Raw genomic sequence first — 21,354 nt, forward strand, 5'->3', positions numbered from 1 at the left:
AAGGCTGTATATTGTCACGCTGCTTATTTAGCTTATATGTAGAGTATATCATGAGAAACGCTGGGCTGGATGAACCACAAGCTGGAATCAAGATTGCTGGGAGAAATATCAATAACCTCAGATATGCAGATGACACCATCCTTATGGCAGAAAGCAAAGGAGAACTCAAGAGCCTCTTGATGGAAGAGAAAAAAGAGAGTGAAAAAGCTGACTTAAAACTCAACATTCAAAAAAACGAAGATAATGGCATCTGGTCCCATCACTTCATGGAAAATAGACAGGGAAACAATGGAAACAGCGAGAGACTTTATTTTGGGGGCTCCAAAATCACTGCAGATGGTGACTGCAGCTATGAAACTAAAAGACACTTGGCTCCTTGGAAGAAAAGCCATGACAAATCTAGACAGCATATTAAAAAGCAGAGACATTACTTCGCCAACAAAGGTCTGTATAGTCAAAGCTATGGTTTTTCCAGTAGTCATGTCTGGGTGTGAGAGTTGGATCATAAATAAAGTTGAAATGGAAGAACTGATGCTTTTGAATTGTGGTGTTGGAAAAGACTCTTGAAAGAGTCCCTTGAACAGCAAGGCGATCAAACCAGTCAATCCTAAAGGAAATCAGTCTTGAATATTCATTGGAAGGACTGATGCTGAAAGTGATGCTCCAATAGTTTGGCCATCTGATATGAAGGACTCATTTGAAAAGACCCTGATGCTGGGAAAGACTGAAGGCAGGAGGAGAAGCGGATGAAAAGGATGAGATGGTTGGATGGCATCACCAACTCAATGGACATGGGTTTGAGCAAGCTCTGGGAGTTGGCGATGAACAGGGAAGCCTGGCGTGCTGAAGTCCATGGGGTTGCAGAGAGTCGGACATGACTGAGTACATTGTATGGCTTTATTTAGTCCTCATCCTATTAAAATATGTCTGTCTCTCTTACCACTCTAATAAAAAAGTATTCTTATTAAACATATATGAACTCAAATTACTAAACTGATTTTCAATCCCTTTTTCAGTCAATATTCATTCTGCGTGGTTCTCTGGTTTTAAAAACTGAGGACCATTCTCTTCCTGAAATTTTCCCATCTTATCTTCAGAATTAGATTTTAAGTAGGCTGAAGGAAGATAAGAGTTTATAAATGTGAGAGAAGAAAACATGTATCGAAAGCCCAGTATATGTCCAGATACTGTGCTAAATGATTTGCATGCATTATACATTTAATTTTTCTGAAATTATAAACTACTTGTTAATTGCCATTTTACCAATGAGAAAGCTGAAATACAGATAAGTTGTGAAATATTCAACACCTCACAGCTAGTGAGTGATTGGACTGGAATTTAAACATGCCTAAATCCAACTGCAAAATCTAAACTGCTTCTACTAAACCATGACAAGTTTTAGACATTTCTAGAAGAAAATGAAGAATAATAATCTTGTAATTTTGGAGTAAAAAGACTTCAAAGCAAGGTAAAGACTAAAGAAAAACAATGACAAATTAAACATCAATGTCCATAAGACAAAGAGCAAAGTCATAAACTCAAGAGCAAAGTGGAGCAAAAGGTCTCTAATATTTTTTATGGGCAATGAGGTAATGTTTCTAAAATACAAACAGCTTTTACAAATCGATAAGAAAAAAATGTGAACCTCTCAAAGGAAAAATTAGGGTTAAAGGTCATGATCATGCAAATCACAAAAGAAGAAATACGATGACCAAAAAAAGTGAAAAAAATGTAACTCCACTAATCATCAGTTGAAGACTTTTTTAATCATGTGACTTTATTATCAAAATGGCAAAGATTAATATCAAAGTGTGGGGAAATAGACACAACTGGTAGGAGCATAAAAGTGCAACCTGATAAGATATCAAAATTTTGAATGTGAAATCATTTTAATCTAGCAAGTCCACTTTTAGAAATTTACCCTTTAAAACAGTAGACAAAGGTGTTTGTTTATAACTGCAGAAAATAAGGAAATCAATTAATTGCCAATCAATAGGGGACTGAATTATACAGCACATCAATAAAATTGACTACAATCCAGTCATTAAAAAGCATAACCAACACAATATTGTAAAGCAATTATCTTTCAATTAAAAATAAATTTAAAAAAATTTTTTTACTTAAAAAAAAAAAATGATACATGGAAATATAAAACGATGCAGCTGCTGTGGAAAAGTCTGTCAGTTCCTCAAAAAGTTAAACCCAGAAATACAGATGATCCAGTAATTCCACTCCTAGGGATATACTCAAGAAAAGAAAATTTATGTCAAAAAAAAAAAAAAAAAACCTTTACATGAATATTTATAGGAGAATTATTTTTAACAGCCAAAAAACTGGCACCAACCCAAATATTTATCAGCTGGGAACAGGTAAAATATTGTCTATCCAACTCTTTGTGACTGCATGGACTGTAGCCCATTGGGCTCCTCTGTCCATGGAATTCTCCAGGCAAGAAAACTGGAGTGGCTAGCCATTCCCTTCTCCAGGAGATCCTCCCGACCCAAGGATCAAACTCCTGAATTCCAGGTAGATTCATTACCGTCTGAGCTACCAGGGAAGCCCATATCCATACAATGGCATAAAAAGGAATGAAGCTGTGTTTCTTGCTTCAACATGGCATCATCTCGAAAACACTATGCTAAGTTAAAAAAGCCAGACACAAAAGGTCACACATTATATGATTCCATTTACATTAAATGCCCTGAAAAGGTAAATTTACAGAGACAGAAAGTACATTGGTAGTTGCCAGCAAATTAATGAATGGGAAAATCTGAACTGCTAATAGATATGAGATTCCTTTGAGGGTGATGGAAATGTTCTGAAATTAATAGTGGTGGTTCACAACACAGTGAAAACACTAAAACCACTGAAGTGTACACTTGAAAATGGTGAATTTTGTGTTTGTGACATATACCTCAATTTTTTTAAGCTATAAATTTTTAATGCATATCTGATAGAAAAATTGTCAATAATATAATGTTAAATCAAAAAGCAAGTTTTAAAAACAGTATCAGTTCAATTCAGTTGCTCAGTCATGTCCGACTCTTTGCGACCCCATGAACTGCAGCACACCAGGCCTTCCTGTCCATCACCAACTGCCAGAATCCACCCAAACCCATGTCCATCGAGTCAGTGATGCCATCCAGCCATCTCATCCTCTGTCGTCCCCTTCACCTCCTGCCCCCAATCCCTCCCAGCATCAGGGTCTTTTCAAATGAGTCAACTCTTCACATCAGGTGGCCAAAGTACTGGAGTTTCAGCTTTAGCATCAGTCCTTCCAATGAACACCCAGGATTGATCTCCTTTAGGATGGACTGGTTGGATCTCCTTGCAGTCCAAGGGACTCTCAAGAGTCTTCTCCAACACCACAGCTCAAAAGCATCAATTCTTCAGTGCTCAGCTTCCTTTATAGTCCAACTCTCACATCCATACATGACCACTGGAAAAACCATAGCCTTTACCAGACAGACCTTTGTTGACAAAGTAATGTCTCTGCTTTTGAATATGCTGTCTAGGTTGGTCATAACTTTCCTTCCAAGGAGTAAGCGTCTTTTAATTTATTATGAAAGTGAAAAAGGAGAGTGAAAAGCTGGCTTAAAACTCAACATTCAAAAACGAAGATCATGCCATCCAGTACCATCATTTCATGGCAAATAGATGGGGAAACAATGGAAACATGACCGACTTTATTTTCTTGGGCTCCAAGATCACTGCAGGTGGTGACTGCAGCATGAAATTAAGACACTTGCTCCTTGGAAGAAAAAGCTATGAAGAACCTAGACAGCATATTAAGAAGCAGAGATGTTACTTTGCCAACAAAGGTCTCTATAGTCAAAGCAATGGTTTTTCCAATAGTCATGTATGGATGTGAGAGCTGGATCATAATGCTTTTGAACTGCGATGTTTGAGAAGACTCTTGATAGTCCCTTGGACTGCAAGATCAAACCAGTCAATCCTAAAGGAAATTAAGCCTGAATTTTCATTGGAAGGTTTGATGCTGAAGCTGAAGCTCCAATAGCTGGGCCACCTGACGTGAAGAACTGACTCATTAGAAAAGATTCTGATGCTGGGAAAGACTGAAGGCAGGAAGAGAAGGGGATGACATCAGCGACTCAACGAACATGAGATTGAGCAAGCTCCAGGAGATGGTTAAGGACAGGGAGGCCTGGCGTGTGCAGTCCAGGGGGTCTCAAAGAGTCAGACATGACTGACTGACTGAACAACAACAAAGTTTATTATGTTAATATGGTTATATAAGGTCATATTACCCAGAAATAGATAATGTATATCTATTCCTATACATATTATACTAACAGTCTTGATTTCCATGAGACAGGATAACCAGAAAACTATGCTCTTTAGCATCTTTTTTTTTTACACAAAGAGTACATAATTATTTACAAAAGTAAACATGAAAAAATATTACCATCTGCAAAGAAAAAGAATAATATGACAAAAATAAATACAGCAAATTGAAACCAGGAGACAACAGCAAAGATTATTGACCTGGGATCCATAAATCTCAGAGAATGTAAATTTGTAAAAGAAAAAAAATTTTATCCCTAGGTTCACTAACCTCTAATTAAAGTTTAGTACCTCTTTCAGCCAGACCTAGACAATCTACCATAGTAATGCTAGCAGTACCCAGGATTTTTATCACTAATACAAGTTGTATTTTCATATAACGTTAGTTGTTACGTATACCTCAAAATATCATCTACATATGTATCACTACTTTAAAATTATGGTAGTTATTAGACTCACTACTAGATCTTATTTTTTAACTGCATTGATAAAGGGGCACATACATTAATATATCATATTTATTTTTATGTATTTCAATATAACACATTCCTTTTTAATCTTATTTCATTCAGTTAAAATCATTATTCTAAAAAGGCTCCACAGTCTCCTCCAGACTGCCAAAGAGTCCATACAACCAAACATCCACTCATATCCAAGCTCAACACCCACACATTAGACAGAGGAAGGGAAAACCAATCATAGCGTATTCTAATTACTCAGGCATAAAGTAAGCAGGGCCTAAATTCAGACAAAAATAAATAAATTCCAATTTTAATCAGTTTGTCTAATACAAAATTCAAAATTTTCTTCCCCAAATCATATCCTCCTCCAGATTTTTCAGTTACCTCTGACTTCTTCCTTCATTTTCAATCACTGATGTCACTTAAAAGCTTTCTTTTCTATCCCAATTGACACAGATCTCTCTCCTGACGTATCACTTCGTATTTTAATTCTTTAAAAAAGAGCCTCCCTTTTCTCATTCTGATCTTAACTGATTCTGCATACCTCAACCAGATTAATCTTCTTAAATAATTATTTTCAAACTGCCCCAATCTCTCCATATCACTCAACGCTCCCAATGTCTTTAATAGTATTGATAATGACATGATTCTAGAGCCATATCTGCAATAACTATTAATAGTTATCAAAACAATTCTACAGCCATGTCCTATATCATTCAAACAATATCATGACATAAAATTCACATATTAATAAGAGAAATCTAATTTATAAATGTAAAAAGCCACCTGGTGCTCTACAGTTAAACCTAGGTTCAAACTGAAATTCCTCATTCAAACCCCTCCATAATAATCACGCTCCAGTTTGCCTTATCACCTCCCTTGTTCACACTGAAATTCCAGAATTTAACCAGATATTAACTCAATGTCCTCTTCCTCCTGGAATCTGGATGCATGACTTTCTGCTACTACATATTTGCTGATATAACTTCTATGATTTGCAATGACATTTGATTCATTCATTCATTCAATAAACAGTTACTAGGCCCCTAAAATATACTAAACACTTAGTACATAGTAGGGGTTAAGCTCCTACTTTGTAACAAATACTTAAATCTCAGTCTAGGAGACTCCTTTTGGCTTCCCAGGTGGCGCCAGTGGTAAAGAACCTGCCTGCAGATATAAGAGACACTGGTTCAATCCCTGGGTTAGGAAGATCTCCTGGAGGAAGGAATGAAAACCCACTCCAGTATTCTTGTCTGGAGGATCCTATGGACAAAAGAGCCTGGTGGGCTACAGTCCATAGGGTTGCAAAGAGTCGGATATGACTGAAGTGACTTAGCACACAGACTTCCTTGGTGGTCCACTGGCTAAGACTCCATGTTCATAATGCTGGAGCCTGGGGTTCAACCCCTGGTCAGGGAACTGGATCCCAAATGCCGCAATTAAAGATCTTACATGCCACAGCTAAGACCTGGTGCAGTCAAATAAATATTCTTTAAAAATCTGTCTAATGAGAAAGCAGAGACATAAACCATGTAAATACAAGACAGTATGGTAAATGTCACAAAAGAGGGATGCACAGATGCTAGGGGAGCACAGAGAAAGAGCATAAAGCAAAGACTAGAAGGGGGAGGCAAGGTTTCCTGGAGTTGGAGCACCTAACGTGAATTATTAAAGAAGTCCGTGAGATCATAAAGTATAAGGTATTGTAAGCACATATAAAGCACAAACCAGACTACGTAAAAGTCACTCATTTTGGCTAGGCTCAAGAACATGTTTGAAGAGAGAGGAGTAATAAACAATAAAACTGGAAAGGTACAAGGGGACAAAATCATAATGAGCCTCACATATAATGCTATGAAAGCTCCATTTTATTCCAAAAGCAGTAAGTAGCAGCAGGATATGCTGGAAAGCAGACAAGTTGAGGAATTCCCATGACCTAAATCTGAATTCGACCTCTTGTGTCATTTATTTGCTATGTGACTTTCATCAAATTTGCCTCTCTAAGCTTCAGTTTCCTCAAATACAAAATAGAAATTGATAATATCAATTTTGCCAAGATTCTAAAGAGAAGTTAATTCATGTAAAAAATCTCCTAGCACAGGAGTCAATAAACTATGGCTTGGCCTGCCAGCAATGAATGGTTTTACATTTTTAAAGGATTGTTTATTTAACAAAAAAGAAAGAAACCAAAGAAGAATACAAAACAGAGATCTTGCGACCCACAGAGCCACAATGTTTACCTTATGGCCTTTCACATACAAATTTTGCCAACTCCTAGCCTTAGCACAAAATAGACAACCAAAAAATAGTAACATTATTAAGAATTTTAAATACTGAATAAACCTTTAAAGGATTTCTCTGGTGATAACACATACAAAGAAACAGAAGTTAAAACAGCATAATGGATGTGGGAAACAAGCAAGAATGCTGCAGTAATCCATTAACTTTTCCTTTCTTTCCTTCTAACTATACAGGTGAGATCAACTTCTATCTCCTGTCTATATCCCTATAGGCTACACACCCATATGTACTCTGGTATATGATACAGCACTTAATGTTCTTTGTTACTTAGCATACTTGCCTTCACTAGCTAACTACTTATTCAGGCTTACATCCACTCTAAGTGAAAGTGGTATCAAGAGTAAATATTTTGGAGTCAAACAGATCTTGTTTTAAATACTGTGTTTTTCAATGTTTAAGGTTTGTTATTTAACTTGTATGGCTCCCTAACAACAAGAAACAGTCACAGCTATCACATAAGAGTTTTCTAGTTTTGCTTTGCTTTTTTACTTCTGATGTGCCACGCTGTTCTAAGCACTTTATGACTATTTCATTTAACCCTCACAACAACCCTGTAAGATAAGGACTATCAATTACTATCTCCCTATGACAGATGAGGAAACTAAAGCATGGAGAAGTTAAATAATTTTCCCAAGAACTAGAAAAGTAAAGGATCAAAGGCTCACATTCTTAAGCAGCAAGAGAATGAGAATCAGACTGTCTCATTCATAGGAATTTTATGTATACTAATTTAGATTACATATTTAAAAGTGAAGGGGATGGCTTTCACAGTCCTTAGAATTCAGTAGTCCAATAAACACAAGTTCCACTTTTCTAGTGTGAAAGACTATATTCTGAACGTATTCCCCAGAATCCTCAATGTAACAGTACGTAGCCAGTAGGAGCTTAATAAATATTTATTAATAGGTTAGATATACTTTGGTGATTCACATTCTCGTTATTTCAAGGTTATCATTCTGTACATAATCACAATATATTATTTCAGAAATTTGTATGTCAATTTTGCAGGAGACTACACTACACAGGAATCTACAGCACAACATATGCTGTCAGTTTTTTTGGTTTTACTTAAATATAAACATTATGATCAGAAAGCAACGGATATATATGTAAAGATCCCAACAAAGTCTTCGTATAGAAAGAAATTAAGGTTGGTGTATCCTAAATTTATTCTATTCTCTTAGCAGTATTTGTAACTGGTATTATATAACTTATCTATTTTATTCACAGGGAATTTAAGTAATTTAGGAAAACAAAAAAAGATTCTAAGCTGTGTAAGATTACAGAGAGAGGTTCAAGATGAATATTAAGAAAGATAAAGTGCTGTAACTTTTATTTTGTATCACCAATCTGGGTCACCAATTTCTACTGTTAATAAATGAAAACAATCTAAAAGCCCCGATTACCAGATATCCATTTAGTATGAAATATTGAGCCTCACAGCAAAGTGAACTACTTATTCTTCAAAAAATTAGAAATAAAATTTTACCTGTAGAGAGATTTTAAGGTGACTTAAAAGATTAATGAAAATAATCCTGGTACAAAAGAGAATACAAAACAAAAATTCTGTTACTACTTATCAGTTTTTGCCTTGAGACCCAAAGTTACTTGATTTCTGAGGCTTACAACATGAAGGACAGAAATTAAAAAAAAAAAAAAAAAAACATTTAATCAGAATGTAGCTGCATGGAAACAATTAAAATTTCAAAAAGTAAATGAAGAATAATCACTACATCAAGTGAAATATAACCTTACCTTGGAGCACAAAACTTCCTTTAAAAATCTATTAAATTTCATAGAAAACTATGCAGAAAACTTACAGAGGCAAAACAATTGATTCTGAAATGTTTTGGAGAAAAAGTCAGGTGACAGCCAGGTTCAAAGTAAACATAGAATTCTTAATTAAACATACACTTGATACCACAAAGGTTTCTTCCCTTTTTTCAATTATTTTGTTGTTGTTCAGTCACTAAGTCCTGTCCAACTCTTTGCAACCCCATGGACTGCAGCACACCAGGCCTCCCTGTCCTTCACCATCTCCCATGGTTCGCGCAAACTCATGTCCATTGAGTCAGTAATGCCTTCCAACCATCTCATCCTCTGTTGCCCCCTTCTCCTGCCCTCAATCTTTTCCAGCATCAGGGTCTTTTCCAATGAGTCAGCTCTTCGCATCAGGTGGCCAAAGTATTGAAGCTTCATCAGTCCTTCCAAAGAATACTCAAGGTTCTATGTTTAGTAATTCATTGATGATTTAGTTTCTCCCTGCTTCCTGTGTCCCCCTCCAATCTAGCCATCAAACTAACTTTAAAAATTCTCCACACTGTTTTTAATAAATGTTTTCAAAAGAAGCAATATTCTCCACTGATCAAGAAATATGAGTTATTCAAAAAATCTTCACTAAAGGATTAAAGACCCTCCAAATGTGTATACGGATTAAGAGGAAGACAATTAAAGAGCATGAAAGGGATAGGGAAGAGAGAAAAGAAGGGAGAGGGAAAAAGAAGGGGGAAAAAGCTTAGCCCCTCTTTCCCAAACAAGTTAAGCATCATTATCTGCCACTTATTACAGGTCTTAGCATCTTCATTTTTTTTTCCACTTATTTCGTATTTCCCTCAAAACTCAACCTCTACACCCCTTCATAATAAAAACACTCAACAAACTAAAACAGAAGGAAACTTCCTCAATCTGATAAACAGCATCTACGAAAACCCCACAGCCAGTATCATAGTTAACAGTGGAAGAAAGAATGCTTTCCTCCCAAGACCAGAAACAAGACAAGAGTATCTGCTCTTGACACTTCTTTTCAACAAAGGACTGAAGGGTTTAGCCAGGGCAGATAAGCAAGAAAACAAAATAAAATGCATTCAGACTGGAAAAGAAGTAAAACTTATTTACAGGTGACATGATCCTTGGTATACAGAAAACCAGAGGGAATCCATTTAAAAAACAACTATTAGAACTAATAATCAAGTTCAGCAAGGCTGCAAAATACAAGATCAACACACAATAGTCAATTGTATTTTTATATATTTGCAGTGAGCAGCCCAAAAATGAAATAAAGAATTCTTTTTACAACAGCATCTAAAAGAATAAAATATTTAGGAATAATACAACAAATGAAGCTTAAAACTTATACTCTGAAAACTACAGAACACTGTCAAAACAAATTAAAGATCTAAATAAATGGAAAGATTTTTCATAAAGCATTTTCATAAACAGGAAGACTTATTTAAAATTGTCAAGATGGCAATGTTCCCCAAATCGAGCTACAAACTTACACAATTCCTATCAAAATGCTAGCTGGCTTCTTTGCAGAAATTGATAAGCTAATCCTAAAATTTATATGGAAATACAAGTAGGTCAGTGTTTGCCTAGAATTAAGGACACGGGGAAATGAAAGATAACTCAAAGAATACAGGATTTGTATTTCAGGTGACTACAATGTTCTATAAATTTTGGGATGGCTGCACAAATGTGAATATACTAAACACTACTGAGTTATATATTTTAAATGGGCTACTTCTATAAGTGAATTATATCTCAAAAAAAGCTGTTAACCAAAAAAGTCCTCAACTTTGAATAGTCCCTGGCCCACCCACCAATCCATTTTGTTACTCTCTCTCAGAATGCCTGTAAAGAGTTTATATTGTAGTAACTCCCACTTGTTCACTTATTGTATTGAAATAACTAAATTATATGCCTTACTTCACTTATTCATAAGCTATAAGCTTCACAACAGTCTCTTCTATTTCTTTCTTTTTAGAACCAAGTACAATAATGGGCGGGCTTCCCTTGTGGCTCAGTGGTAAAGAACCGGCCTGCCAATGCAGGAGACGCAGGTTCGATCCCTGGGAAGAGAAGATCCCCCTGGCAGCTTGCATCAGTATTCTTGCCTAGGAAATCCCGTGGACAGAGGAGTCTGGCAGGCTACAGGTCATGGGATTGCAAGAGAGTCAGATACAACTTAGTGACTAAACAACAACATAATAATGGGTACAGAATAGGCCCTCAAATAGGGTTTCTAATTTTCAAAATGCAAAACATTAGAAATTACTTAGCATATAGAAGTTAGTCAGACTTACTCTAAAATCTTCCTTTTGGGGAATAGAGAAATACACAAAACTCCCCAGATTCCTAATCAAATTCTTCAGAATAAAGATAAATAAAAGTGTACCTAGAGCAAGTTTTCACATTAGAACAATCCTAGACAATAAAAGAATAAACTGCAATTCAATTAAAATTAAAGTTGTCCAGAAATAAAGTTAATTTAAAGGTTCAGTATTAGTGCAGGTGGTCAAAGAAAGTTGTAGTATTTTCATCATGAAACATGAGCACAAGTTAATAATTAAGTCTTTGTTGTTTACTTGATGATTTTATTGCTCTTTCTGGGTTAAGGCTCACAAAATATTAATTACAATGACTTTAGAATTACAAAAACAGCAACAGAAAACATTAAAAAACAGTAAGGTCCATCTAAATGATATTCCTTTAAAATAATAATGATAATAATACTCTATCCCAACAGAAAAAGAAAATTCAAAGGATATGTTTCCCACGAAACTATACTTCAGAAACTGAAATTCAAAGTTAACAGCTTTCAAAGTACAAACAGAAATAACTCAAACAGTCAGAACCCAGTAGACCACAACGGCAATCAACAACTGGAGAGTACAGGAGAGACCCACTAAAGGTTATAAAATCCAGTTGTAAAGTTCTTTGTAAAATCTGTATCTTTAAATAGCTCCTGACATTTACTTGTCATTCAAACCCACCTTAGAAGAGAGGTCCATCTCTCCTCCTCCTCCTGTGGCTCTTACCCCTTCCCTTCTCTTCCCACTGCTCCCCAACCTCTTCACACAACTTTACTTTTTGAAGAAGGAAAGCAATTTTAAGTATTATAATTCACCTTTTAGACATAATTTCACAAATATATGCTACCACCTGAAATAACTTCATGAAATGCCCCAAGCTGTTCACCACCCAGGGACAACAATCCCATTCCCCTTGCATTCAAATAAGGCTCTGCGACAAATTATTACCAATGAAATGTGGGCAGATGTTTGTCTTTGGGGGTTCTTAAATGTCCTGTAGGTTACAGGCAGGGCTCCAAGGCTCCAGGAACAGTGGAGACATAAGATGTAAGGCATCTATGTCCCTCAATTACCACATGGAGAAAAGCCACAAGCCTGCTAACAAGGAGCACCTGCACTAGTCTGTTAATGTGAGCAAAATACAAACTTACATGTGTTAAGCCACTGAAATTTTGGAATGTATTTATTACCCTAATTAGCATTACCCAAAGTAAAATATGCATGAATCTTAAATATTTCAATTCTCCCTAATTAAAAACATTTATAAGGGCTATTTTGGAAAGATTATGTAAAAGCCCATTTAAGTAACATTAAATTTTAAAACCTAAACAGTTTTCCACCTTAATTTTCTTGCAAACTACTTTAAATGATAGCAAGAGTCCCACTGTAAATAATAAAGTTCACTGTTCACTTATTATTTCATTAACATTTATTTTCACGATTATAATAGAAAAATGTCTTCCTCGATTCTCCCAATTAAAAAATTACAAATTATTTTCTTATAGTAATATTCATGTCTAATAATAATTCAAAATGTCTAATAAAAACTATCAAATTTTGCCTGAGTTAAGGGCAAAATTCATTTCCATTTTATTGTTTTTAAAGATTAAAAATTATTCCTAATTTTAAATAATTTTTCCTTTAAATATAACCATATGGCAGATAATTCTGTCCACTGTAAATGCACACACACCCATAACATATACACTTTAACAAAACCATGACATTTTCCATTCTAATAAAGTTCTCTCCCCTATCCTTCACAAACATACTTCACAAATGTGTTAAAATTTTAATGCTTTACTTGGGTTTTTTCAAGCTTAACATTGCTGATATAAATAACAATGATACAAGGCCTAAGGAAACCTGGTGTTAGTAAACAGAGGTATTACAAATTTAAACTAATGAAACTCCTCCCACATCATCTTCACCCTGCCTTCCGCAAATAAGAAGAAAACTATTTAACCTCTCTGTTGCCTTTACCTTTCCATATCGCTATTTTTTCCCACCACAGTACAATTAAAATTAAATGAACAACACATTTACCACTCCTCACAGAATTTTTAAAAATGGAAAATTACTGAAAGCTGATTTTTGATAGAAGATTTTTGAAATTACTGATAGAAAATTTTTGCTTCCATTCAGGAAAATATTCCAAAAGCTTTTGGTTTTGAACTGAAACAATTGCATGGGAATTGTGTGGCACTTATATTCATAAATAAACTCTAGGCCCTTGATCCTTTTTCACACTTGATTGTGTCTTAATATATATGTGCTGTATATAGCTTAAGATTTTGTTACAGGACTACATAGCAAGAACTCAAAAAAAAGAGTAAACGAAACTGAAAGATGCCCTATTCAAAAATATGAAAACAAATTAGGTATGACCAGATAGTATAAATTAGGACACTAGGCTATTTTACTGACAGTCTTCGTTCTAAGAAAAAGACTTCTAAAATACAACATTTAACCTTGCTTTGATATATTCAATACATTAAGTATATCAAAGGTATATCTGAAATATTCTGAAATATCTGAAATATTCTATTGTCTTGATTTTTAACATACAGTGACATAATATTGCTCTCAGTAATCCAATGAGTATTTGTACTTACACGCATCTCAGTGCCCACAATCTGGGCTGTAGAAGAAAAACAAAAACAAAAACAAAAAACTAATATTTAACTAAGTACCTACTATGTCCCAAAGTTTTTTTTTTTTTTTCAATTTATCCTCAGGACCTTACTATAAATGTCTTATCTCGTTGTTACTGATGAAGAAAACAGGCTTAAGAGACATTAGGTACCTTGCCTAAAGTGAAAGAACTAAGAGAAATGGCACAGACAGAGTTCTGAGGTCCTTAAAACAAGTCCTCTGCCCACTAAACTACGTGTGTTGTTTTTCCAGTAGTGGTCACAGAAAACAGCTCGCCACCCTTCGTCCTCTTCCCCTTGACACTTCCCCCCACGAACAGCAGGAAACATTTCTTTGTGAGACTAGGTTCAGAAAGGAGCAACCTCTGGACATGACACGGAGCGTGGCCGACAAGGATCGAATCTGTATAAAGATTTCATCCATTGAACTTTCAGCTAGATGAGCTAGCTAGATGAGCTAACTAGACGTAATTAGAGAGTGGGAAAGATAAAGTAAATAGCAAATAAGCATCCAACCACCACTGATACTTGGTTCTGAGATGCAGCGTACGCCTACTGGCAGCAGATCTACCTTTACAGCTGCGTTCTGCTTAAACTACTCTCAAAATAGCTTTCTAAGAGCACACGCTTAGAGCAGACAAAAGAGGAGGCTTGCTCTAGGTTTTGGAGACTGTGAGGGAAAACTTGTTTGTATTCAATAAGTGACTATCTTGATTGATAATTAAGGGAACTAGAGCCAGTAAGGCAGTATCCCCTGAAATACAGTCCTGAGCTTCCCCTGTGTACCCAACTCCCTCAACACAATGCATCTCTGAACAGCCTAAGCTCGAGAGTTGGCCGTGCTGAGGAGGATGACAGCTCCAGTAACTTCCTCTTCCTCACCGACCTCCTCAGCTCGGCGCGTACACGCCTTTCCCCCTAGGAGGCAGGATAAAACAATTTCAAACCCACAGACTCCATCCAATCCTTCCACCACCACAGGACAGGGAAGCCAGCTTCCATTTCTTCCCCCGCCCCTCTGAGAAAAATTTAATCTTAAAAAAAAAAAAAAAGCGTATTATCAACGGGAAAGTATTTGCAACGAAAAAAAGAAAAAAAGGAAATATGTACTTCGTCCCTCCACACACAGCCTTAAGGAAAGGATTAAAAGAAGAGACCTCGACACCGCGTCTTCGCGAGATTTACTGCTTAGATTCACTTTCCCTCGGGTCCCACCGCCGGCGAAGGGCAGAGCTCGCAGTTGGAACGCCAAAAGCTGCCTCCGCCGCTCCTCAGGAGACGCGAGGGCGGCTGAGGCGGCGGCGATCCGCGCGTCCCGCCTCCGACCCTCACCTGCCCAGGCCTGAGGCAGGGCCCCGCGCCCCGCGAGGCGTCCGGGGATGCCGGCGGGAGGCAGGGAGGCCGGCCAGCGGGCGGGCGGGAGCCGAGGAGGTTAGGCCTCGCTGCAGGCCGGCGCGCTTCCTGCCGCGGCCCCGGCAACGGCGGCGCGGCCCCGACCCGCGGCTCCCGGGCCCGGCTGCTGTGCGTGTGCCGCGCACACACTCACCCTCCCCGGTCCCCGCGGGGCAGCTCTCACCTGCGAGGCTCTCCGGAGCCTCGGCCACAAAGGGGGGAGGGACGCGCCACTCGGGGGTCCCGGACACTCTGAATCGGCCCCCAGAGTCCCGGGCCCTGGGCACGGACCACCCCCCAACACACACACACACCGGAACCTTCGCCGCCTCCGAAAGAGACGCGGGTCAGCCCCGCACCCGACACACACCCACTCGCTGTGAGTCCTCTGGCCGCCTCGCCGCCCGCCGGAGTCCCAACTCGCACGACACCCCCTCGCACATTCGGCCCTCTCCCACCTCATTTCCCCGGGAGTCGCGCTCCTCTGCCCAACGCTCTCGATACTACTCGAAGGCACGAAAACACTCTACCTCATTCTCTTCCTCCGGCCCAGAAGGAGCAACAGCAGCCATTTCCCCGCGGCAGGGGAAACACACACACAAACACGCGCGCGCGCGCGCGCACCCGGCCCCCACAGATGCTTCCCCTCCGGAGCCGCGGCCGCAGACGCAAACACAAACACCCACGGGCGGGCCTCGCTCCCGCCAGCCCGCCCCGAAGGGAAGCCGCGGCGGCGGCGGCGGCCGGCCGGGCCCAGATCCCAGCTCGCGCGGGACGGGCGCGCAGAGCGCCCGGGCCTGGGGTCCCCCGAGGGCCTGCGACCCCCTCCTCACCTGCATTCAGCGCGCCGGGGTCCGGGCGGCGACGGCGGCGGCGGCGGCGGGGCGGCTGCTGCTGGTGCTGCGGCGGCGGGGGAGGCGGCGGCGGCGGTGGCGGCGGGGCTGAGGGCAGCAAAGACATGCAGGCAGCCCGCCGGGGGGAGAGGCACCGGCCGGAGGGGACGCGGGGCGGGCGGGCCGGGCCGGGCCGCCTGAGGAACCGCAAAGGCGGCGGCGAGGAGGGCGGCTGAGGGGAGCGAGAAGGAGACGGATGGGGGGGCGGGGAGGGGACCAAGGGCCGCGCCGCCGGGCTTCGGGGACGGTGACCCCGGACGCGCAGGAGAGGCCCCGCGGCCGCGGCCGCCGACGCGAAGGCCCTTGCCCGAGGAAGCTGCGCCCTCGCAGCCGCTGGAGCCGCGGCTATTACTCCGAGAGCCGCGCAGAGCCTGGCCTTGGCCTTGGCCTCCTGGCGCTGGGGCTGCCGCCGCTGCGGGGGTTGCTGCTGCGCCTGCTGCTGCCGGGGCCGAGAGTGCTGCACCGAGACGCCAGCTTTCGGTGCCTCCGCTCTCGCTCACACACGTTCACACCCCCGAGAGTCGGGGGAGAGGCGTCCGCGGGATATCGGTATTGAGATTAATAACAAGGTGCGGAGAGTGCGAGAAGGAGGAGGGTTGATTGACGTGGAGGGGCTGGCGAGAGTCAGTCACTCCCCCGCGCGAAGGGGTGGGGTGAGGGGGGAGGAGGCGGAGCTTCAGCGCTGCGCCTTGGCCCCGCCCCCAGGGCGCCGCGTTTGGCCGTAGTGCGCGTGCGCGCGGGGCTGCCAGTTCTCTTGCCCATTTTCTCCTTTACCCTTGCTGTTTTCTTACTCGTTTCTCTTGGCATGAGTGAAGAGCCGAGCCGGGGAGGCTGGTCGGTTATCAGAAAGACACAGCCGCAAAGCCACGGGGGGTGGCGGGAAGACACTAGCGATCCCGCCTCACCCGGTGTTCGCGCCGGGACTCGGCGCTGTTTACTGCGCGCTCGCCTGAGGCGGCCTGACCGCGAAGCCCAGCCAGCGCTGCTCAAGGTGGCGATTGGGATGCCAGGTGAGATGAAGGAAGTGACCGAAGAAAATGTTTCCTGGCATCTTCTGTGGTTTAATTTTTTTTTTAACGTGTAACATCTGTAAGTTGCATTGTGAGAGGTGAATAAAAGAACCTGAGACGCTCTACGTTAACCCTGTCTTATTTATTTTCTGAGGCTCCCCTCTCACGGTAGAAATACATTTGCTTGGCCGTGCCAGCAACATAGTGAAAACGGCAAAGTGTAAACTAGAAATATGAATGTGTACTTGGCGTATATGGCCTTGACATTTTAAGTTTATGGGATTTAATTTTGTTTTTGTGGGTCAGCTTCAGCTTTTACCACGAGCAGTCAAAAAACACACCAGCTCTAGTGGCAAAATACTGCTCTTACAGAGTTTTGCATAATCTCTTTCCCAATGCATGCTCCGGGCTTGCGTACTTAACCAGTGTCAAGGGTATATTAGCAGTGTTCAGGATTCCCCACGCACCCACCCACCCACAGGGGCGGTGTTTAGCACACTAAACACGTGGTGTTGGTTGCAATTAATCTTAGGCCCTATATTGAATGTAAAATGTCTTCATCTCTTGGGGTAAAAGTTGCTGTAAAAATGCAAATCATCATTTAGCCACAACGGAGCAGTTATTGAAAGAGTCCACCAAAAGAAGAATTGCATTATTTTCAGCTTTGTCACCAGGAAGTGTGAGTAATTAGAGAAGCCCCTCAAGACGTAGAAGACCGCAGGCTACTTTGTTTTCCATCTGTGTTGTTTCCATTTGCCTGCCTAGCAACATCACCCCCAAACCAGCTTCTGTAATGAGTCTGAAATCGTAAAAGAAGTTCCACTCTCTCCTAACGATCTTGATTCTAAGGCTTTGTAATGGACTAAGCCAAACAAGTCACTTCAGGAGCCCAGAATAGTAACCCGCCTCAGTGGCATCTTGCCACAGCATTTATCCTTGGCATAGAAACATTTGCCCCAAGGAGAAATACTACCAAATGGTGAAGAAAAGAGGAAAATAAACACCTGAAAAACATAAATCAGATGATGGGATATTCTCACAGATTTAAACTTTTTTAAATACCTGTAAATATATATTCAATAGATTCCTAGGTAGTCATTCATATACAGTAAACATCTCTGGAGGGTGTGTTATAGTCCAGATATTGTATTTCTCTTCAGATACAAACAAAAATAAACATATATGGTCCCTGTCCTTAAGTAGCTTACAGCCTTTGTAGGGGAAGCCAACCCATAAACAGGAAACAGAACACACCAGAAACGAAAGTGTGAAAGGTAACAAAAAATTAATAGTCACAATGAGGCCCAGGAGGATAAAGCTGATGGCACTAGCAGTTCCACTGGAGCCATGTGATACCTGCCAGTCTCACAGGGCGAACTGTCAGTGACTGGAGTGAGGAAGGAGGAGAGAACCTCTGTGGATGGGAAAGAAGCACTGATAAATGTTTGGGTTTGCTGGTCCTGAAGTTCAGATTTACATAGGCCATGTTCATTGTTGGCCTTTAAATTTAAATACTAAATGCATCACCTTCCACTGAGTAATTAGAATTGTGATAGAGTTAATAGTGAATTTTATTATTAAAAAAGGGCAATTGAATGCAAGTTAAGCTTAAATAATCTCTAGTGTCAGGGCTGTTCTCTTTACACCACGGAAAATAGATTGGCTCGCCTTAAAAACAGGAAAGCCATGTTTTCATATATTAATGAGTATAACCGTATTGTCCAAAAAATAGGTTGTTTTTCTCATTTGCAAGAAGATTGAAATTAAAGGAATAATAATTTTCAAATAGCTGGCCCTGTACGAAAGCTGAGAAATCTTAATTTTCACTGATATTTTTAAAATTCCCTCATAAGTCTCCAAAAGACATTCCAATAACAAAAGAGTAGTACCTAAGCCATTTTTAAAAAGCAGTTTTATAGTAGTTCAAAGTTCACAAAAGAATAGTAACCTGATTTTGATAGCTTATTTCATGAGAATTTTCCATGTTTGACAGATGTTGCAATTTTTCAATGAAGATTTAAAAAAAGAAAGAGAACACAAGTCTATGAAAGAGAAAGTGTAGAAAAAAGTAGAGAGCAATTTTGAAAACTGAGTTTTTAGGGAACTGAAAGAGAAGGAGGTATATATTGAAAAAAAATTTTTTTAATAACAACACAATAAGAAAATATTTCTTTAAAGAAGTGACTTATCCAAGTAAAAACTTCTGGGTTAAGTAAGGCCTTTTTGACCAAAATGGTTTAATAGTAGACCTGTGTAGGGTACAACTTGTTGTGAAAACACTTATGTTTATTTGCATTATAACAGAATTGGTTCATTACTTCTCAAAAAAAAGCAAAAAAAAACCCACAATGTTCTAGTGACCACCTGCATCTTTTCCAAATTAGCAATTAATATTTTATCTGAGTAAATCTGATCTCTCCATGTTTTTTCTGTTGGTAGCATGGGTAGCCAGATCTATAAAATCCCTTATAACTATATACCTTTGTTTTCTGAAATTCTGTTGAGCAGCTTGCTCAAAAGGCAAAGACTTAAATTTTAACTTAAGAATGTTATTACTACTTTATAAAGAATCAAATATTATTTTATTGATATTAGTATACATTTCTATACTAATAGCTGTAAAACTTTTCAAGTATTACATTTAAATTATTTAGTAAACTATAATTAATAAAATAATTAAATGTAATTTACCTGATATTCATTAGTACAACATTTAAATAGGTATTAATCAAAGTGATCTTAAATTTTTAATTCCCAGACCTCCTGACAGGGCCTCCAAACTATATTCCAGTAACATATTCTATCTTTTATTGAACTATATTCCTATCCATCTTTCCATCTTTACTCATCTTATTCGTCTTCCTCTCTCCCCCTTTATCCCCATGTCTAATATTTTTTGAGATGCCATATACCATGGGTATGTTCATCTAAGAAAAAAATGGCTTCATTCATTGCCTCCACACCTCTTCCAGTCCATCAACTCTCTCTTTTCATCAACCTCCTATTTGTTCCTTTCTCTAGTATGATTATGGATGACGCGAAGGACCATTCCACTCTCTTGGTCAAAGATAAACATTTTCCACCATTTTTAATAATGTGCTTGCTGTATGATACGCTGTGTGCTCAGTCACTCAGTTGTGTCCAACTCTTTGCAACCCTTTGGACTGTAGCTCACCAGGATCCTCTTCCATGGGATTTTCAGGCAAGAATACTGGAGTGGGTTGCCATTTCCTCCTCCGGGGAATCTTCCTGACCCAGGGATCGAACCCACACCTCCTGTATCTCCTGCATTGCAGGCAGATTCTTTACCCACTAAGCCATCAGGGAAGCCTCATATGATATGCTGCTACTGCTGCTGCTAAGTCGCTTCAGTCGTGTCCGACTCTGTGTGACCCCATAGACTAGTACTAGATAAAATAATGAAGTAGACCACATTCATTTTAATGTCCTCCTGCCTCTTCTCTCTATATTCCCAGGATGGAGTCTCAAGTCCCTTGAACCCCGAATATTCAGAATCTCCACTCCAACCCCATCATCATCAGCACCCATTCTTCCAGTATTTCCCTACATTCTAGAAATATTCTGGAATGTAAGTTCCATGACCACCACCTATAAATATCCAGTGCTTCAGTTTTTTAAGTATATGGAGGTACCTGGTGTGGTATTCAATCAGTAAAATCAATTATTTTGATGTTGTACTTCAACGATCTTCATGGAGTGTTCAGAAATATGCTTCAGAAACCACTTAGGGCATGCAGAGGGGAACAGATAGGTGGGATCACAACTAGAAAGCCTCTGTTTTAAATATAGACCATCTATTTGACTACTTCTGAATTTTCCTTTTTCTGTGAACAGTGCTCCTTCCCTTTGGAAAAACTATTCCTCGTACTACAAACAGATAATTCTAGTGACAGTTGCATCTCAGTAGAGTCCCCCAACTTCCTGACTATGTGCATACATGTTAAGTCACTTCAGTCCTGTCCGCCTCTTTGCAACCCTATGGACTGTAGCCCTCTGAGCTCTTCTGCCCATGGCATTCTCCAGACAAGAATAGTGGAGTGGGATGCCATGCCCTTCTGGGCATATGACTCAAGTCAAAGCAAGCAGAGTTCTTCCTCAGAATGTTTTCAGACAGAACTAAAGGAAGAAGAGCTAGTCCACCATCATAGAAATCTGAGACGAGAAGGCAGGAAAGAAGAAAATTTTGAGAGTGGCCAATGGCTACCCTCTGCTTTGTGTAGGAT

The 21,354-nt window shown here is 39.9% G+C and overlaps 1 protein-coding gene across 3 annotated transcripts in view; it reads right to left on the reverse strand.

The window, feature by feature from the left end:
- The window catches only part of CNOT6L (CCR4-NOT transcription complex subunit 6 like), a 114,275-nt gene extending 98,150 nt beyond the window's left edge, over positions 1-16,125 (reverse strand). The window contains exon 1 of one of the 3 annotated variants that reach the window (XM_061420566.1): positions 16,041-16,125. Coding sequence is in view for 2 of the 3 variants with exons in the window: in XM_061420564.1 (XP_061276548.1) it covers positions 15,738-15,742 (5 nt within the window). In the remaining variant the exon portion in view is untranslated. Of the gene's footprint in view, positions 1-15,665; positions 15,823-16,040 lie in introns of those variants that run through there. The other 2 variants (XM_061420564.1, XM_061420565.1) reach the window with 2 other exon arrangements.
- Positions 16,126-21,354: the final 5,229 nt, after the last annotated feature.

This window comes from Bos javanicus, chromosome 6 (assembly GCF_032452875.1).
Source record: "Bos javanicus breed banteng chromosome 6, ARS-OSU_banteng_1.0, whole genome shotgun sequence".
Lineage (NCBI taxonomy): Eukaryota > Metazoa > Chordata > Mammalia > Artiodactyla > Bovidae > Bos > Bos javanicus.